We start from the raw sequence: 21,365 nt of genomic DNA, 5'->3' as shown, positions 1-21,365 counted from the left end.
AAGTTTCACTCCAACTTCAGGAAAACTAAGAGGATTTTTTTTTCTTTTTCAGAAACGGCAATTCATTTTAATCAATGTACTTGTATTAGCAAACCTAGTATTAGTATTTATAGAACACAATAAGGTCCCTAATATAACACATCTAGGTTCCAGGCACAAACAAAAAGATACTAGTTTGGTGGTACCATAAGTCATACACAGACCAAGAAGAGACTGATCACTAATCAACATCATGATAAGCTTAAGTTTGTTCTCCGCGAATTCACCTTGCAAGCTGAATATCATATCTGTAGTAAAATCCCGAGCAATCTCACAGACAATGCCTTTGGAAAGGCAACTTCCTAATGAGAAGCTCAGTACCCTTCTGATATTTTTGGAGAGCAACAGTCCAGGGCGGTAACGATGTGGCTTCTTCACTCTTCCAGTGGTAGGGGCTAATATCCTTGCAGCCTTTATAGAAAGTTGTTTCCTTGGAGCCTTTCCACCGCTAGATTTACAGGCTGTCTGCTTCGTACGAGCCATTTTTTTCACAATCTGGAACTCTATTATTGACCAAGCGGAAAATCTGAGAAAGAGTTGCAGAGAGAATTTGAATTTAAAATATGAAATAACAACTAAGAGGATTCAATCTAAAGTAAGGTTTGATTTTTGTTTATGGTTGATGTACCAGGAACTAAGACACTATGAGAAAAGATCAACTCCATGTTTTTCATTAAGAAAAATAAAAGAAGATCACTCCTTTTTAGAATCAGTATATACTCAAAACATTCAAGAGGACAAATTTGAATTGAAAATCACCACATATAATGGGAGATTTAAAAAATTGAAGTGACTTAATTTCTATAGATGTGGCGCTCTTATTGTAAAATCAGCTAATGAGATCTCCGAGTGTTTACCAAGTTGAAAATTCCTTCACATGTACAAGCAAGACAAAAAAATCCACGCTAGGACACCCTATTAATTGATTGATTATCCATAGAGAGCTTGTAGTTGTACAATACCAATTTCAACTATTTCCTTTTCTTCAATTTAATCCTTATCCTTTCTATATATGGGAAGAAAAAGATGGCACAGAGAGAGAGAGAGAGAGAGAGAGAGAGAGAGAGGAGGTGACACAATGTCTGGCATCAAGTCATCCATCAGCAAGTGGATATGAATTCATTAGTTGGAATACCTAATTTCTGCATTTCTCCAAAGGGAGAAACAACAGCGACGCTTTATAAATATCATAGCATTCAACGATTTGAGAACCTGACAGAAGAGGGAAGAGCCTGCTCTCTGACCAGGCTCTTCCCATTTGACACTTACAGCATCATCTAATCACTAGATGTTCTCAAACCTGTTAGAAACAAATGGATGTATTGCTAGGAGATGAAGAATAATCCGTGGGCATAATTGACAGAGCAGAATGAATAATCTCAGCATTGCGATGAGAAATAGCCAAGAATGAGATAAAAGGGTTACCATTGCGAGAGTAACGGACTGCAACTCCTTCAATCTTCACTTCACTTGAATGGCTGCGCAGTCTCTCCAATTTCTGTCAAGGGAAAAATGAGCAGCTCAATCTTGGGGAAAAGAGTGAAAGAACAAGAGGCTTTGACAGAGAACTTAGTCCTAGAGTATAATAAACTGTTCAATGGAAAAAACCGTCTAGTGTACATCCCAGATCACAGTGGATAGACAAAATACAAACGGAGCAAATTTGCAGAAAATGATGCTGCTGCTGCCCAAATTCCCCATAAAGGTTATAATATTGCAGAATGATTAAGACTTCAATCTCTAGGAAAAACACAATTCCTATTACAAATATCAAAGTATTATCCCATAATCACATTAGATTTATACACTATAGACAGTACTGTAATATAGCTCATCAAAATATATTGTAATATTGTTGAGATCCATTTTGGAGGATATATTTCTCCAATGTCACGTGTAAGAATTTTATTATATTAAAAACTGAAAATAAGAACAACAATGATCCTTTCACTTTTATTTCAGCTTCCCCTTAATCTTAAAGCTCTTATTTTGCTTTTAAAGTAACCTCTAGCCTTTATAAAGAAATAGGAGAATAGATCATAAGGAAATTCATATTATTTCTCATAGTAAGAGTGCAATAGCATCTAATTTGCGAGATAACGAAGAGGACAAAACATTCAGAATTAGAAGCGATTTACCTCCTCAATAAGTTTGCCTATAAAGCAAAAGCAATGTTCAAATTTCATTTTTCCTGTTTCCCCAATTGCATTGGATGAGATTAGGAAAACATCTTCATTTCTTCTTTTCCAGATGAAACTCTGGTATCATGTCAAGCAAAGAAGGATCCTTTGCTATAACGTCTATCAGTAACTCTGTTGTTGTTGTTGTATCAAATGAGAAAGTCTTCCCAGTCATTTCCTTTAAGAAAACCCTCGTTTCACCAATTCTGTTACTTCTCAGAAACCCTTGCATAATAACATTGTAAGTTGCATTGTCTGGCAAACATCTACTGTCCTCCATTTTTCTTAGCATATCTTTAGCTTCATCTAACAACCCTTCTAGACAAAACCCATTAATCATTGTGGTGTACATTATCACGTTAGGATGTAAACCTATTAAAGAAAGCTTTTCAAAATTGGCATGAGCTTTGTCCAACTTTCCATTTTTGCACAATCCATCAATGACAATATTGTACAGTTTAATGTCAGTATCTTCTCCCTCTCTTCCCAACTTACGAAAGAGTGACATAGCTTCTTCAACAAGTCCATTCTTAAAATAACCACCAAGCAAGATGCTATGAGTAACCAAATTAGGTCTCTGCCCTGTCTATAGCATCTCTGCGAAGAACTTTTGTGCAGTGTCACTTCTTCCAACTCCAAAAGACCTTGTAAGATAATATTGTAGGTAAAAATATCAGGTTTCAACCCCTTTCTAGAAATTTCAAGAAAAAATTGCATGGCCTCGTCCAACTTCTTTTTCTTACAGTATCCATTTATTAGTGTGTTATAATTAGTAATGTTAGGCTCAATGCTCTTACCTATCATAGAATCAAAAATTCTCCTCGCTCTATCCATTTGACCTCGCAAACAATATCCATCTACTATCGCGTTGTAGGTTACCACAGTAGGCTCCTCACCTTTTCTGATCATGTGTCTCATTATTTTCTCGGCGTCTTCAACTTTTCCTTCTTTGCATAGTCCATCGATCACTATGCTGAAGGTGTACACATTTGGATAAATATTAACATTAACCATCTCGTAGAACAAAGTCCTAACATCTTCCCACCGACCAAACCTACACAAACCATCAATCAATGAACTATATGTGATAATGTTGGGTGGAATGCCTTTCTGTTTCATCTCATTTAAAAGGCTGATAGCAGCATCTACCATTCTATCTTTGCAAAGGGCATCTATAATAATGCTATAGATGCATCTGTTGGGCTTAGTGCTACCTTGTTCCATTAATTGGAGCAAACTATAAGTTTTTTCAGTATGGCCCCTTTTACTAAGCCCATTCATGACAACTGCATACATTACTTCTTCCGGCTCACAAATATTCTCTCTCACTAATTTTTTGAACAAGTGAACGGCATCGTTAACCTTATTTTCAGCAAAGAGTCCCCTTATTAGGGTGTTAAAGGTAACAACATTAAATGGAATGCCAGTTTTGAAGAAAATGGCTAATACAGAAAATCCTAAATCAGCACGGTGCATAAGGCAATAACTGTTAATCACTATATTCAAGATGAATTTATCAGTTGGAATACCTAATTTCCACATTTCTCCAAAGAGAAACAACAGCAGAGTAGTGCTTCATATTTACCATAGTATGCAACAATTTCGAGAACCTGACAGGAGATGGAAGAGGCTGCTCTTTAACCATTTGACGGAACACATTCACAGCATCATCTAAACACTTGACGTTCTCAAACCTGTTAGAAACCCTAAGATTAGCTTTTATCGAAATGGATGTATTGCTAGGAGATGAAGAATAATCTCTAAGCGTAATTGCCCAAGCAGAATGAATAATCTCACCATTGCGAAAGTAACGCACTGCAACTCTCACCATCTTCACTTTACTTCAATGGCTACGGAGTCTCTCTAATTTCTGTCAAAAGGGAAATACGGGCAGCCCAATCTTATCTTGCCCTAACTTTGGAGAAGAAAGCAAACAAAAGTGGAATGTGAGTTCTCACTCTCACATCCCAACACTCTTAAATTTAATAACAGGTTTCCAATTCGGTGTTCGGTATCGGCTGGAGCCCGACTATATTGGGGTTCGCGTCGGTAGGATCCCATTTGGTAAGGCTCCCTATCAAACATTTTTCCATACCTACGGCTTAAAATCGATTTTTCCGCACTCACGGCTCAAAGTGGAAAGAGCAGCCACATCCACTCCATAGCCACGGCTGGAAGTCGAGACCGCTGGTCAAGTAGTAGCATCCTTTGTTGGTGAGGCGATAGTATGTTAACGAAGAGTTTAAAGTCGAGAACTCAAATAGAAGATGATGGTGTTAATTGATTTTGAATTTTGATACACCTTAATCGTTTTTCCTTTTCTTATCCTTTCTTTTTTTGCTCAATTCCTTGAATTACAACAAATGCATATTGCTGAATTATTCCGAGCTGTGCATCCGTTTGATACTTAATTGCTGTTATAAATATATTATATTATGGACATTTAGTACTCCGTTGTAAATAATCTTCTCGAAGAAGCTTATTCACATGGGACTCTACCGTAAATATGTTTATTTATTTAGCACTCTATTGGAAATAAGCTTCTCGAAGAAGTTTATCACTTCGGTACCCGGTTATGGATAAACATTACCCCAGGTAGAAGATTATCCATACCGGATATAATAAGTTTATCCATTCAGTACTCCGTTATGGATAAATATTGCTCTCAGTAGAAGATTATCCATATCTGGTACAGTAGCAGCTTACACAGCAGCTTGTAGTAGCAGCTTACACAGAAGATTATCCATATCTGGTATAGTAGCAGCTTACACAACAGCTTCCTTTCTTCTATAAATAGAAGAGATTTCAGTTCATTATGTACATCAGTTTGAATTCGAATAATATAACAGTTTCTCTCTATACTTGTCTTTACTTTACAGTCTTTATTTTATAACACGTTATCAGCACGAGACTCTGACATCTCGAGCAAATACTTTGAAAGTATTAGAGGTAAGAACTTTCTTTTCCTAAATAATGTCAAATCTTTCTAAACTTGAATTTGTAGCCCTGGATATATCGGGCAAAAGCTACATGTCTTGGGTGCTTGATGCTGAAATTCATCTTGATGCGATGGGTCTGGCAGACACCATCAAGGATAAAAATCAGGCATCAAACCAAGACCGTGCCAAAGCAATGATATTCCTACGCCATCACCTTGATGAGGGCCTGAAAATGGAATATCTCACTATTAAAGATCCAGTCATACTGTGGAATAATTTGAAAGATAGATATGACCACCTGAAGATGGTCGTTCTTCCACAGGCACGTTATGATTGGACTCATCTAAGGCTACAAGATTTTAAATCTATCAGTGAGTATAATTCTGCTATGTTCAGAATTATTTCCCAATTAAAATTATGTGGTGATAATATTACTGATCATGATATGTTGGAGAAAACTTTCACCACTTTTCATGCCTCGAATATGCTCCTGCAGCAGCAATATCGAGAGATGGGATTTAAAAAGTATTCTGAACTTATCTCACATCTTCTTATAGCAGAGCAACATAATGGGCTATTAATGAAAAATCATGAAAGCCGACCTATTGGTTCTTGTCCATTCCCTGAAGTGAATGAGACGAACTTCCACCAAGCTAAACGTGGAAGAGGTCGTGGCCCCAGTCGTGGTCATGGCCGTGGTCGGGGAAGAAACCCCAATCATGGTAATAATAATGCACCAAAGAAGCCTCCTCACCACCAGCAGTGGAAAAGGAAGGAACAAAAGCATGAAGCGGTGCAAGCGCCAAATGCAGAAAATGCATGCTATAGATGTGGAGGAAAAGGGCACTGGTCACGTACTTGTCGTACGCCAAAGCACCTGGTTGAGCTTTATCAAGCCTCCCTGAAGAAGACAGAGAAAAATGCTGAAGCAAATTTTATTTCTGAAGATAATTTAGACTTCATGCATTTGGATGTAGCTGATTACTTTGCACTCCCAGAAGGAGAAATAAGTCATGTAATCGGTAGTGAATCTGTAGAAATGTAAATATTTTAATTTTTGTTGTTTGTAATAGATAGTATGGTTATATAATTGTTGTACATAAATAAAAGTTATGCTTTGATAATGATGTTTACTATAATATATTTTATTTATGTTATTTTGAAGAATATGGATAACCCTCAAATTTTGTTTGGATCAAAGACAAATCATGAAGATATATGTGTTATTGATAGTGGAACAACTCATGTCATATTCAACGATCAGAAATACTTTTCTTATTTGCATAAGGAAAAAGCAAATGTTTCAACAATTTCTGGTAATATAAGTTTGATTTAAGGCTCCGGAAGAGCCATAATATTTCTGTCTAATGGAACAAAACTTATTATAGACAATGCATTGTTCTCCTCCAAGTCCCGAAGAAACTTGTTGAGTTTTATAGATATCCGCCGAAATGGGTATCATGTAGAGACAATAGATGAAATGAACAGGGAATATCTTTGTATTACAAAGAATATTTCTGGCCAGAAATGCATTGTAGAAAAGTTACCAACTTTATCTTCTGGCTTATACTATTCAAAAATTAGTACAATTGAAGCACACTCTATCGTAAACCAGAAGTTTACGGATTCAAATACTTTTGTGCTTTGGCATGGCCGTTTGGGCCATCCCGGATCAATAATGATGAGACGAATTACTGAAAATTCGAGTGGGCATCCATTAAAGAACTTGAAGATTCTTACAAATGACGAATTTTCTTGTGATGCTTGTTATCAAGGAAAAATGATCACTAGACCATCACCAATGAAGGTTGGTATTGAATCCCCTGCCTTTTTAGAGCGTATACATGGGGATATATGTGGACCTATTCACCCACCAAGTGGGTTGTTTAGATATTTTATGGTCCTAATAGATGCATCTTCAAGATGGTCTCATGTGTGCCTACTATCATCTCGCAACCTGGCGTTTGCAAAGCTATTAGCCCAAATAATTCGATTAAGGGCACAATTCCCAGATTATCCTATAAAGGCTATTCGCCTTGATAATGCTGGAGAATTCTCATCTCAAGCTTTTGATGATTATTGTCTATCCGTTGGGATAAAAGTTGAACATCCTGTAGCTTATGTTCATACTCAAAATGGCCTTGCAGAGTCATTTATTAAACGCCTGCAATTGATAGCAAGACCACTACTTATGAAAACAAAATTGCCCACTACTGCTTGGGGCCATGCTATCTTGCATGCAACATCACTTATCCGTCTCAGACCGACACATTATAATAAATATTCTCCGTCAAAATTAGTTTTTGGTCATGAACCAAATATTGCCCATCTACGAATTTTTGGATGTGCTGTATATGTGCCAGTAGCACCACCACAACGTAGTAAGATGGGACCATAAAGAAGGATGAGAATATATGTTGGGTTTGAATCACCCTCTATTATTCGCTATCTTGAACCATTAATAGGAGATTTATTTACTACTCGATTTGCAGATTGTCGGTTTGATGAAACAAATTTTCCACAATTAGGGGGAGAGAAAAAGGAAATCAAAAGAGTAATTGTGTGGAAAATTTCATCATTATCTCACTTTGATCCTCGTACCCTTATATGTAATCAGGACGTCCAGAAGATCATCTATTTACAGAATATAGCAAATCAAATGCCAGACGCATTTACTGATTTGAAAAGGATAACTAAGTCACATATCCCAGCAGAGAATGTGTCTATCCGAATTGATGTCCCAGTAGGACCATCTACTAGCATGAGAGATAGTGAACCTAAAGCACGCCTAAAACGTGGTAGGCCTTTGGGTTCTAAGGATCGAAATCCTCGAAAAAGAAAATCGACAAATGATCAAAACGATAATATGAAGGGATCTCCTGAAGAGACCCAAAATTTGATTAGTTCTGAGATTCCTGAAGAAATTAATGAACCCGAAGCTCATATGAGTGAGGAACTTTTAATAAGTTCGATCGGTGATGGGATTAATTTAAATCGTTCTGAAATAGTGGTGGATAATATTTTTGCATATAATGTTGCACTTAATATTATACAAGATAGTGAGGATCTTGAACCTCGATCTGTCGAAGAATGTCGACAAAGATCTGATTGGCCAAAATGGCAAGAGGCAATTCAATCGGAATTGAAGTCACTTGCTAAAAGAGAGGTCTTTGGACCAGTAGTCCAAACACCTGCTGGTATAAAACCAGTTGGTCATAAATGGGTTTTTGTGCGAAAAAGGAATGATAAAAATGAAGTTGAAAGATACAAAGCTCGCCTTGTTGCACAAGGATTCTCACAACGACCTGGAGTCGATTTTGATGAAACATATTCACCTGTTATGGATGTCATAACATTTCGATATCTCATCAGTTTAGCACTACATGAAAAGCTTGAAATACATCTAATGGATGCAGTTACAAACTGTATGGTTCACTTGATAATGAAATTTATATGAAAATCCCTGAAGGATTTAAAATGCTTGAAGCAAAATCTCAGGAAATGTATTCAATCAGATTATAAAGATCTTTGTACGGTTTAAAGCAATCTGGGCGCATGTGGTATAATCGTCTTAGTGAATATTTGCTGAAACAAGGTTACATAAATGATGTTATTTGTCCATGTATTTTTATAAAGAAAATGGCATCAGAATTTGTTATACTTGTTGTTTATGTTGATGACATAAATCTTGTTGGAACTTTAGAAGAGCTTCAAAAGGCAATTGAATATCTTAAGAAAGAATTTGAGATGAAAGATCTTGGAAAGACAAAACTTTGTCTTGGTCTGCAAATTGAATATTTAGCAAATGGGATATTTATCCATCAATCTGCCTATACAGAAAGGGTCTTAAAACGCTTTTACATGGACAAAGCTCACCCATTGAGTACACCAATGGTTGTTCGATCACTTGAAGTGAATAAGGATTTGTTCCAACCTCCAGAAGAGGACGAGGAACTCCTTGGTCCCGAAATACCCTATCTCAGTGCAATTGGTGCACTAATGTATCTTGCTAATGCTACAAGGCCTGACATAGCATTTTCTATTAATTTACTAGCAAGATATAGTTCTTCTCCTACACGGAGACATTGGAACGAGATTAAGCATATATTGCGATATTTAAAGGGAACTCTTGATATGAGTTTGTTTTATGCTAACAAAGATAGTGCAGACCTTGTTGGTTATGCAGATGCAGGTTATTTATCTGATCCCCATAAAGCTCGATCTCAAACCGGCTACATATTTACATATGGAGGTACTATCATATCATGGCGCTCCACAAAGCAATCTATTGTTGCTACTTCTTCAAATCACGCTGAGATAATAGCTATTCATGAAGCAAGTAGGGAATGCATATGGTTGAGATCAATAATTCATTTTATTCGAGAAAAATATGGTTTGGAGTGTGAGAAAAGACCCACAATTTTATACGAAGACAATGTTGCATGCATAGCCCAATTGAAGGAAGGATTTATAAAAGGAGATAGAACGAAGCACATTTCACCAAAATTATTCTACACACACAATCTTCAGAAAAGTGGTGACATTGATGTGCAACAAATCCATTCAAGTAATAATCCAGCAGATTTATTCACTAAATCTTTGCCAACTTCAACTTTTGAGAAGATGGTATACAAGATTGGAATGCGGAGACTCAAATATTTGAAATAAGGTTTTCATCAGGGGGGTAAAATATGCGATGCACTCTTTTTCCCTTAAGGTTTTTTTTCCCATGGGGTTTTCCTTATAAGGTTTTTAATGAGGCACCTAGCAATGCGTCTTACTAAATATGTGTACTCTTTTTCCTTCACTGGGATTTTTTTCCACATGGTTTTTCCTAGTAAGGTTTTAATGAGGCACATTATCTTTTAATGAACATCCAAGGGGGAGTGTTATAAATATATTATATTATGGATGTTCATTTAGTACTCCGTTGTAAATAATCTTCCTGAAGAAGCTTATCCATATGGGACTCCACCGTAAATATGTTTATCTATTTAGTACTCTATTGGAAATAAGCTTCCTGAAGAAGCTTATCACTTCGGTACCCGGTTATGGATAAACATTACCCTAGGTAGAAGATTATCCATACCGGGTATAATAAGCTTATCCATTCAGTACTCCGTTATGGATAAATATTGCTCTCAGTTGAAGATTATCCATATCTAGTACAGTAGCAGCTTACACAGCAGCTTGTAGCAGCAGCTTACACAGCAGCTTGTAGTAGCAGCTTACACAACAGCTTCCTTTCTTCTATAAATAGAAGAGATTTCAGTTCATTATGTACATCAGTTTGAATTCGATTAATATAACAGTTTCTCTCTATACTTGTCTTTACTTTACAGCCCTTATTTTATAACAATTGCTGAATTATTATTGATAATCTTTTACTATTCTTCCTTTTGAAGTTTTGAATAAACTATTACCCATAAATTAAGAAAGAATTGAAATTTGAATAAAGTTATACACCATATGCTGGGTACTTATTAAGTTGAAAAAAATATATCTTCGGGCCGTAAAAAGTGTCTTGGGCTATATGAAAATGTTTTCTTAGACTTGGCCTAACCATCACTTAGAGACATTTTAACCACCTTCTTTGCATTCTCCGATGCCGAGTGGGCTAGTTGTCCCGATAGCAGCAGACAGTCTTATACCTTTCTTTGAGATTTAAAAAAATATCTTTTCGTATGAAATGTTATTATTCGTTGATATATCTAAAGCTTATGCCGTAGAAGCTGACATGAGGCTATTGGCCTTTTTTCTGCATCTTCCCTCGTAGAATAGCATCTTTTACTATAAGAAAAGACTTTCTCGGTGGAACCAAAAAAAAAAATTGAGCTCTTTTTTTTGGTTGACCTTTAGCCACGCACAGCGGCTATGCACATGTGTCTCAGTGACATATGTTTTAGGGAAAACCTGTTATCACCGAGTTTCGAAATTTTTTTTGGTTATTAAAAAAAAAAAAGAATACAACAAAATGAATGTACTATAATGTGAAGACATGAGATATGGAATGAGAGAAATCATAGGATATTTGAAAAGCAGGAAACTTGAAGAGTTAGCTAGGAACATAGCATGCATATGTAATGTTAGAGCAACAAAGCATAATAGGCAGCTTATACAAAAATTTCAGTTCTGATTGTAAATAATAGTAGAAAGGAGGCGAGTATAGTAGATATATGTATAGTTTGGAGAGATAGAGCATATACGACAGTAGGCTGAGTTGTAAGCCAACTGTGGATTTGTAAAGCTTCAATGGTGATTAACGGAAATTTCTAATTACCAAAAAAAATAAGAACTATAATGTGAAGAGGGTTCGACACTTGAATATCTTGGTCAATTTTCACTCTTTAACATGGAATAACATTCATTCTTTAGCTCAATGTCATTTCTCTCGCTTCAGAGTGGTGCCTCTTCTCATTCTAACATCAAACTATTATATTTTCTAAATCCTACTGTACAAAGCTGGATATCCTGCTTTACGAAACTGTGTAAGCAAAAATAGGGATTAGTCCATCACTCTCCTCGCTTCCTCATGCACAAAGTGAGATCAACGAAAATATCATCTCTACGGGGAATTATGACACCACCAAATCTAATGATCAAAGCCAAATTCTTCCTCAGTTTGACTGAGCAAATCTTGAGCCACTAGATCCAAAGTCGCTAAAGCCTCTAGCAGCATTTATGCCAAATGCTGGTAAAGGCTCATATTATTACTGCTAAAAATAATACTTTTAGCAGTATTTATTTAGCGGCCACTAAAACTGCTTGAGAAATGTCCTAGCCCTATACATTTATTATTATTTTCTGCACAAAAAAAAATTTCGTAACAATCGTAAATATTACCATAACAAACAAAATAATCAATACACCTTAAGAGCTCCTAGTTCCACAACCATCTTCTAGGAAGAGTATCGTGAATGTTATGCCTCTAACTGAGAACTAATTACATGTAATCTGGTGAATCAACCTAAGACATCTATGAGCTTTCCTAGACATTTTTACTAACTCTATTCTCTCTATAGTTTCCTTCTTTATCTGTCACTACTATCTCTCTCTCATATATATATATATATATTCCCTTGAATATTTTCCAATTCCTTGCCCTCCATTTGTGACATATCATATCACTCCATATAGATGTCACCACTTCCTTTTTGAATTTCTTCCGTTGTCTTCTGCAATAAAAAATTTAAATGAATATATACAAGAATTTGAAGTAAAACATCCATGTAAAAAAGCAAAAGTATTTCATTAAATCCACAACAATAAAACAACTTTCAATTCATGTATCTCATTCACTAAAAAATAAATCCTATGTCATTTCAAGTCTAAGAGTCTCTTCAAGTCATGATCTTGGCCAGTCTCATCTGGTGATCGGAAGACCTTCTGGTCGTCATTCACCTCTACTGTGACATGTTGTCTCCTGATTTATGATCAACGAAATCAGTAGGTTAGCTTCAAATTTTGCTTTGGCTATTAAGAAGAATATTGCTTCTCTCCGTGATGAAAGTCTTTACATTCTAAATTTATGAACAATCATAGTCTATGACCGGAAACAATAAAATAAAATGAGTATTAACATGATGACTAGGTAATAAGATATAGTACTTTTACTAAGTCATAACATTCCATAGATTAGCATAAAGATCATCCACTGGTCTAGCTACAAACGCACGAATACATGTCTATGCCTGTTTACAAAGATCAACAGGACAAGTAGATAAATATGCTAACCACTTCTGCCCCCCTCCCCACCCAGAAAAACAAATTTTGGGTGAGAAATGGGAGGAAAAAAAATCCTTTTTCCGTTTCTTTTCTCACCCAATATAGAAAAGGAAAAGGTCTCACTGCAGCAATCAACCAGAACAATGCTAGTTAAGGGAATAAGACAATCACAAAGAAGCAGCACATCAACATGACAAAAAGATTAAACCATACCAAAAAAGAAAAAATCCAAGTTAAAGATAACAAGTGATGGATCGATTAAAAGGTACTACAATTTCTACTATTTTAACCTCTGTAGCGAATACATTTTTTTTCCTTCTTAAAAAATTATGCGCTGGTTTCAAACATATCACTGACCATATGATTAATATAATCATGTACCACATATGTTTAGACTAAAGAAACTTTATCTATATAATATTCAGTTACCTTCCATCAAGCGAGGAATGGATGTAATTAACTCAAATGGATATGTACACCGAGGGCATGTTGGTTCCTTTTTGTAGGCAGCCCACTGAAGGTGCAAGTCACACTGAATTCCAAAGTAAGGAGATACATATAGCTGTCAGGACTTTCCCATTATTACAAAAAAATAAACTTGCAAAAGATGCCAAAGCGTAGAGAGTAATGCACGTATTAGAAGATCATTACAGCATCTACTAAGAAGGTGATGATCATTTTAAAAATTACTGATCTGTTGCAGAACACAACAATCAACAAAAATATATGAAGATCAAGTTACACATATTTGAAAGGTGAACAGTACTGCAGCTTGAAGCGGCATCCTCCGCTCTACAGGTTGACGTAAAACTACAATCCCTATAACCAAGAGAACTCAGTTGATACAACAAAGCTCACATGAAAGGTTAAACAGCAGATATACCTGGCTAACTGCTAAAGAAGATAGATGGAGAAAAAGACACTCTTTCATCAATTCATACAACAATTGAAAAATAAAGAGAAGGGTAGCCTAGCTTTCAGGTAAAGCCAAATAGCCTTGTCATGCTCAAAAATACAAATCCACTGTCGTCCGTTATAAAGTTGACAGAGAAATTAGATACAGCAATACCACAATATATATAATTAAGAACCATAGACTGACTTCATTTACGGTACACTCATGAGCCAATTAAAAAAAAAGCATAAAGCAACATCAAGGATTAATTTCACTCGCCTGCAACTGGTATGCATCTTCACATACTGGTCATTGTCAAAGTTCACATAATGAAGGGCAGCAACCTGTCATTTTTTTTATGAAGTAAGCAGCTTCATTGATGCCGTCGAGAAGATGCAAAATGTAGTACAAAAGAGAATACAAAATAAACTGAGTTAGCTCCATTACATGAGAGGCTATTCTAAGACCAGGAAGCTAACAAAGTTCAAGAAATTGTCGGGGGAATCTACATGGGACATATTGTGCCAACTAAAAAGATACATAAACAGAACAACCTGCCATATTAACACAGCAACCAAGACATATACTGAATCGCTTTGGATCAGTTTAATTGTTAAAAGAAGCTCTACTAGAGATCTTTTCATAATATACCTCTGTCAGACATGAAGAAGTGCGTGGACCAGCCATGGTTGTGTATGCCCAAGTTGACTCTAATTTAACTCATAAATATAGAAATTAAAACTTATCAAAACCGAGTGTCTGAAAATGATGTCTCAACTTTTAAGGATTTAAAGAACTATTTTAAAAACCCCATACCCATTCATCTTATTTTTAAAGTGACAATTCTATCAAACACCGAATAGGTTTTTAAATATATCCTCTAGAAGCAAACACCAACTAGTTTAGTATAAATAAATGAATTAGGATCAAAGCAAATCACAAGTAACATAGTAAAACAAATGAATCAAAATGAACCTAGTCTCCTTGGCGTATATGGTAAAGTTGTTACCATGTAACCAGGAGGTCACGGGTTCAAGCCGTGAAAACAGCCTCTTGCAGAAACGCAGGGTAAGGCTGCGTATAATAGACTCTTGTGGTTCGGCCCTTTCCTAAACCCCGCGCATGGCGGGAGCTTAGTGAACCGGGCTGCCCTAGTATCCTATGATAATAAAATGAGAACAAAAAAAACATTGTAAAATTTTGGGAAAACAAAACAGAAAAGTGCTTACTTCAAGGCAACAATTGATGAAGAGACGGATGCTGGTTGAAGCAAGTATCGGCAACAAAGAGCATGAGCAAAATCAGATACCTATTCAGTCATAAAGAGAAAATAAAATCAGTCGCGACTTTCAGCAAATTAATGTTGTACAACGAATTTCCTCTAAATTGATGTTCAATCAGCCGCGAGTTTCAGCAAATTGATTTTGTACAACGAATTTCCCAAATTGATGTTCAATTAGCCGCGACTTTCAGCAAATTGATTTTGCACAACGAATTTCTCCTAAATTGATGTTCAATCAGCTGCGCGTTTCAGCACAAAGTTTCTCTAGATACCTTGATCTTCAGAATCAACGTACTTAGATAGGGTTTGGGAAAGTTCGATGAAGAGTCAACAGAAATACAAGTTATGGGGCGGGATGAGTTGGAGATAGGAAGGGAAATGAAAACGTATAGGGTTTGCTTTGGAGGGAAGATTAAAAACAAAAGTTGGCTCTTTTACTGGCCTTCTTTATTTAATTGTTAGTGAAACTATACCTTTTCTAGGCCTATATATATATTCCTTAAGACAGTGTTCATAATGAATACCCTTAAGAAATCTCTTGCAGTGAGAGAATTTGGTCATATTATGTATATAAGCAATGGAGAACAAGGCTAAATGGCGACAACAACGCCTTATAAGTTTATTAATCCTGGTAAACCTACACCTTGGAATTCAGGAGAGGTCGGGCAAAATTAAGAGTCAGGCATTTTACTTGGACGACTCTCTGAGATTTTTCACCTTTTAGAGGCATAGTTTCTGCCCGTTTGGGTGACTTTTAATCCCCACTGCAACTGCATGAGTTTCTCTCTTGCACAGACGGAGGTTGAGTAGATCCAATTCCCGTTTGTGTTAGTCAGGGGGACATAGTCAATCATTTTGGTAACCAAGAGAGAGAAGAGGTGACTAAATGACTAGCATCAAGTCATCCATCAGGAGGAAAAGGTGAAGGAATCAGGGGCTTTGACAGAGAACTTAGTACATCAACCTAAGCTTAACTATGCTTTATTAAACAGTTTGAGCATTACTTTCATTTGACAACTTGTCCAATATCTAAGCTCATACTCTAATCCTAACTTTGCTTCATATGTCAACCCCACAAAGCATGAACACAAAATAGATTGGGAAGTGACCGCCATATACAAGATCACATGTTCTGACGAATGCTTTCTCAAGTCAATACTGAATAGCTTGATAAAAAAAATAAGGAGGATTTTAGATGGTTTACCATCAAACTAGTACATTAACCTTAGTTGGACCTTAAGAAGAATATAGATGGATTTCATAGTACTGTGGCAGGTGTTTACCCAAAATGTCTTACTTGATAACATATTGACGAACACTAAACACAGTTATATCATCTTTTATTGAATATTTCATGACCAATCTCGAAAGAAGAATCAATTATTTGATCTTATAGTAGATGTTAGAGTGCAAAAATACCTGAAAATGATTAGATACCAGTAAAAGCCTATGTTACGGGAATGAAGATCTTGTACGGATTCCTCAAAATACTATATGAAGCAAAAAAGCTAGGCGTATAGTACTGGAGATTTACATGTATCCATATCAGATACTTACACATATGAGTCCATGTAATATAGGTGGCAAATGATATGGCACTTATATAATTTCTCATAGTAAGAGTGCAATAGCATCTAATTTCCAAGACAAAGAATAGAAGAAAACATTCAAAATAAGAAGCGATTTACCTCAGTAAGCTTGCCTCTAAGGCAAAAGCAGTGTTCGAATCTCAGTTTTCCTATTTCCCCAAATTGCATCTTTTCCAGAGGGAAAAACATAAACTTGCGCCCTAGACATAATATAGATGATAAAATCAAGGGAAAGAGTATTCACATTTTACTCTCTGGGTGAAACTCTGGGAAAAAATATTCAAGTCTTATTTTTCGGGTGAAACTCTGGTAACATGTCAAGCAAGGAAGGATCCTCCGCTATAATGTCTATCAGTAACTCTGCTGTAGTTGCATCAAATGAGATAGTCTTCCCAGTCATTTCCTTTAAGAAAGCCTTTATTTCACTAATTTTGTTACTTCTGAGATATCCTCGCATAATGATATTGTAAGTTACATTGTCTGGCGAACATCCATCGTCCTCCATTTTTCTAAGTATATCTTTAGCTTCATCTAACAACCCTTCTAGACAAAATCCATTAATCATTGTAGTGTACATTACTACGTCGGGATGTAAACCTACTACAGAAAGCTTCTCAAAAATGACACGAGCTTTGTTGAACTTTCCATTTTTGAACAATCCATCAATGACAATACCGTAAAGTTCAATGCCAGTGTCTTCTCCATTGCTTTCCAGCTTATGAAAGAGTGACATAGCTTCTTCAACAAGTCCATTCTTAAAATAACCACCAAGCAAGATGCGATGAGTACAAAAATCAGGTCTTTGCCCTGCCGATATCATATCAGCAAAGAAATTTTGTGCAACGTCGATTCTCCCAACTTCAAACAGACCTTGCAAAATAGTATTGTAGGTAATAATACTAGGTTCCAACCCTTTTCGAGAAATTTCAAGAAACATTTGCATGGCCTCATCCAATTTTTTCTTCTTACAGTATCCATTTATTAGTATGTTATAGGTAATAATGTCGGGCAAAACGGTCTTATCTGTCACGGAATTAAAAAAAATTCTGGCTCTATCCATTTGACCACACAAGCAATATCCATCTATTATTGTATTGTATGTGAATAAACTAGGCTCTACACCTTTTTCGATCATGTGTCTCATTATTTTCTCGGCGTCTGCAGCTTTTCCTTCTTTGCAAAGTCCATCGATCATTACGTTGAAGATGTACAGACTTGGATAAATATTAAGATTAACCATCTCACATAACAAATTCCTAACATTTTCCCATTGACCAGACCTACACAAACCATCAATCAATGAATTATATGAGACGATGTCTGTAAGAATGCCTTTTTGTTTCATCTCATTCAAAAGGTTAATAGCATCATCTAGCATTCTATCTTTGCAAAGGGCATGTATAACAATGTTATAGATGCATGTGTCGGGCTTAGTGCTCCCTTGTTCCATTAATCGGAGCAAACTAAAAGCTTTTTGTGTATGGCCCTTTTTGCAAAGCCCATCCATGACAATTGCATACATGAATTTGTTAGGCTCACAAATATTCTCCCTCACCACCTTTCTAAATAAGTCAACGGCGTCTTTAAGCTTATTTTCAGCAAATAGTCCCCTTATTAGGCTGCTAAATGTAACAACATCAAATGCAATACCATTCTTCAAGAAAATGACCAATACAGAAAATCCTAAATCAGCACGATGCATGAGGCAATAACTGTTAGTCACTATATTCAAGATGAATTCATTAGTTGGAATACCTAATTTCTGCATTTCTCCAAAGAGAGAAACAACATCAGAGTAATATTTCATATTTACCATAGTCCTCAACAATTTCGAGAAGCTGATAAGAGAGGGAAGAGGTTGCTCTCTGACCATTTGGCGGAACGCACTCACAGCGTCATTTAAACACTTGACATTCTCAAAACTACTAGAAACCCCAAGTCTACCCTTAATCGAAATGGACGTATTGCTAGGAGATGAAGAATAATCTCTAGGCGCAATTGCGAAAGTAGAATGAGCAATCTCAGCATTGCAATGAGAAAAAGCCAAGAATGAGATGAAGGTATTACCGTTGCGAAGGTAACGAATTGCAACTCTCGCCATCTTCACTTCACTTCAATGGCTACAGTCTCTCCAGTTTCTGCCAAAGGAAATACGGGCAGCCCACTCTTAATTTGCCCTAACTTTGGAGTAGCAAAGAAACAAAAGTGATGCGTTTCCCACTCTCTTGCAATAAGATGATAGTTTTCTTAAGCAAGTAGTTGCACTACATTTTTCTAATGTTACTAATTTTATTTATATTTATCATTTTAAGTAATTAAATAGTATAAAATTTCTTTAATTTACAGTGTAGATATTAAACTTTTTTTTCCATATACTATTAAAAATATATCTTTACCATCCAAAGTATATCGACCAAATTCAAAAAGCGACCAAGTCGAATGAAATAAGCAATAATAATAATAATAATTTAAGAAAATTTGATCGTTTTTAGTGCACTTTACTTTTAGTATAGAAAATACGATGTAAAATGGATATCAAATGTGATTTAATGCGGCTTATTAGAATATTCATATGATTTACAAATTGCAATTGTGATGTTTTGTACTTCAATGCCACACAAGAACCGGGGTGATTTGTGTAGTATTCAATTTTCGTGTGCACAGATTATAGAAAGACCTGGTTCTTCTATGTGTTTCTTATACTACTGTTGCGAAAATAATAAATGCGGAAAGTAAATAACATAAGTATTTTTACGTGGAAAACACCCCGCTCAAGAAAAACCACGACCTACTACTCAGTAGGATTTTCCCCAACACTTAACTAAATCACTAAGTTAAAACAGCATTTACAAAAACTCTTTGTAAACCTAAGGATTACCTCTAATTTCGTTGTGGCAATCAGCCTCTAACTGTTGCGACAACTTCAAGTTAACTTTAACTTAAATACTAAGAGTACCTAATACAATTACTTCTACATAAAGCTGAAAGGTACAATTTGAAAAACACCTACTACAATGAAACTAGAATAAAAGATAGGCACTTGGATCTGGTTCATGTAGCTTTAGGTTCGCACACTTCAATCACACAAGAATTGCTTGCAAAATGCCTTGCTATTTTGCTCCCAACCCACGTTTAACTTCAGCTTTTGTGCGTACCTGTAAAATGATAAGATCTTGCAATTTATAGAGTTTGTAGAATAGGAAATAACTAGAGTTCCAATACTATACTATTCTTTGGTGGAAGAGTTTTAGTTATCTTCAACTTCTAACTCCTCCCTTATCTAGGATAGAGTTCTCTCCGAGTAAGGACTAAAAAGTCCTTCTCCTTATTATTTATGCAACCTTTTCGATCAGGAGATATCAGATATAACAACTTAAGCTTATCTCCTTCACGTGCATCTCTTATGCTCGAGTCTGTTGTGTTTGTGTACATTATGTATGGACCTGGTTCATGATTGAGTTCCTTTGTCAATCATCAAAACAAACTTCACATGGACCAACAAATTCCCTTTTTTTTATGATGACAAACTCTGTGTTTTTCATTAGCATAAGCTCTGTTCAACTCAGCTTAACATCAACACAAGGTTAGAGTACTTTTCATTTTTAAAGTCATTAATCATCAAGGACCAAGTTCATTAGGTTATAAACATCACAGTCCAAAGTAAAAGCACAACCATCTTTCCCTTTTGGTATCATCAAAAAGTTATATAATTATGTTTGATAACAAGATGTTAATAGAAATTACTCATGGCCACTAGGGCTACTTCAAATGCAATCATGGAGTCAAGCATCATTTATCAATCTAATAATATTATCCATCTAAGAAGCATCAACAAACAGTTAGAGCACAAAAACAGTTGATTATTGATACTTAGCCATCCACAAAGCATAAAGAGAAATAAAAATACTGGATCATGAGCAAAAGAAACAAAAAAAATCCCATCCGGGTCACTAGTTGGTCTAACTAGGCTAGGAAGTCTTAAGGCTGAGAAGGACCAGGTTCTTGGTTCTTGGCTTGAAGCAGTTTCAGCATATCCTGAAGAATGTCATCATTCTTCTCCTTCTCCTTTGCCAGATCAGCTCTGAGAGCACCTATCTCAGTCTCCACTTCTGCCAACCTTTTTTTTAGCCTTTCAATTTGAGCATCCTTATCCCTACTTTCCTGCACCAAAGCTCGTATTTTGCTGTTCACATGTACCTTTTTTCATCAACTAGGTTCTTTGGGAGTGGTGTGGACTTTATATTCACAAGTAGTTAGACTATTTTCCCCAAAGTGATTCTTTTTTACACCAACTTCCCATTTCTCGATGGGTACATTTAAGTGTGCAAGTATAGCTATGAGAATAAAACCATAAGGTATGGCATGAGTTTTGGGGCCAGTATCACGACCCTAAACCCGGACCCGATCGTGATGGCGCCTCTCGTGAAGACAAGGCCAGCCGCCACTTTTCCATTTCAGTTTTAAGCAGTTAAACAATAAGATTTGAGTCTAAAGCATAATAAATAATCCAAAAGTAAGCAGTGAACATTACATTTTGCAGAAATAAAACCCAACACAGCCCGATATCGGGGTGTCACTAGTCATGAGCATCTATCAATGCACTACAAGTCTGAAATGTCTACCAAGCTATTACAGAATAACTGAGAAAGAGAAAGAAATGAGATAAAGGGGGAGAAGCACAGGACTGCGGACGCCAAGCAGCTACCTCGTGAACTC

General features: G+C 36.1%; 2 protein-coding genes and 1 pseudogene across 5 annotated transcripts; 1 reads left to right on the top strand and 2 right to left on the bottom strand.

Annotated features, from left to right (window-relative positions):
• Positions 1-25: 25 nt before the first annotated feature.
• LOC104247803 (pentatricopeptide repeat-containing protein At1g62670, mitochondrial-like) lies at positions 26-4,563 on the bottom strand (annotated as a pseudogene).
• Positions 4,564-8,797: 4,234 nt separating this feature from the next.
• LOC138883995 (uncharacterized mitochondrial protein AtMg00810-like) lies at positions 8,798-11,788 on the top strand. The gene is made up of 2 exons (XM_070164730.1): positions 8,798-9,041; positions 11,661-11,788. The coding sequence occupies exons 1-2, from the start codon at positions 8,798-8,800 to the stop codon at positions 11,786-11,788; spliced, it is 372 nt and encodes a 123-aa protein (XP_070020831.1).
• Positions 11,789-11,977: 189 nt separating this feature from the next.
• LOC104211697 (pentatricopeptide repeat-containing protein At1g63330-like) lies at positions 11,978-18,856 on the bottom strand. Of its 4 annotated transcripts, none has more exons than XM_009760792.2 (5): positions 16,749-18,856; positions 15,008-15,087; positions 14,058-14,149; positions 13,313-13,415; positions 11,978-12,333 (listed from the first exon to the last, which is right to left on the bottom strand). In XM_009760792.2, the coding sequence occupies exon 1, from the start codon at positions 18,748-18,750 to the stop codon at positions 16,930-16,932; it is 1,821 nt and encodes a 606-aa protein (XP_009759094.1). In that variant the 5' UTR covers positions 18,751-18,856; the 3' UTR covers positions 11,978-12,333; positions 13,313-13,415; positions 14,058-14,149; positions 15,008-15,087; positions 16,749-16,929. The 4 variants fall into 4 exon arrangements, 3 of the variants coding, with proteins under 3 accessions (XP_009759094.1, XP_009759092.1, XP_009759093.1); XR_011404253.1 differs by lacking the exon at positions 11,978-12,333 and adding an exon at positions 12,389-12,581 and having other exon boundaries at positions 18,717-18,856; XM_009760790.2 differs by lacking the exon at positions 11,978-12,333 and adding an exon at positions 12,389-12,581.
• Positions 18,857-21,365: the final 2,509 nt, after the last annotated feature.

This window comes from Nicotiana sylvestris, chromosome 12 (genome assembly GCF_000393655.2).
Source record: "Nicotiana sylvestris chromosome 12, ASM39365v2, whole genome shotgun sequence".
Taxonomy (NCBI): domain Eukaryota; kingdom Viridiplantae; phylum Streptophyta; class Magnoliopsida; order Solanales; family Solanaceae; genus Nicotiana; species Nicotiana sylvestris.
The sequence above is the reverse complement of the archived record's forward strand: the minus strand, read 5'-3'. Positions and strand labels throughout refer to the sequence as shown.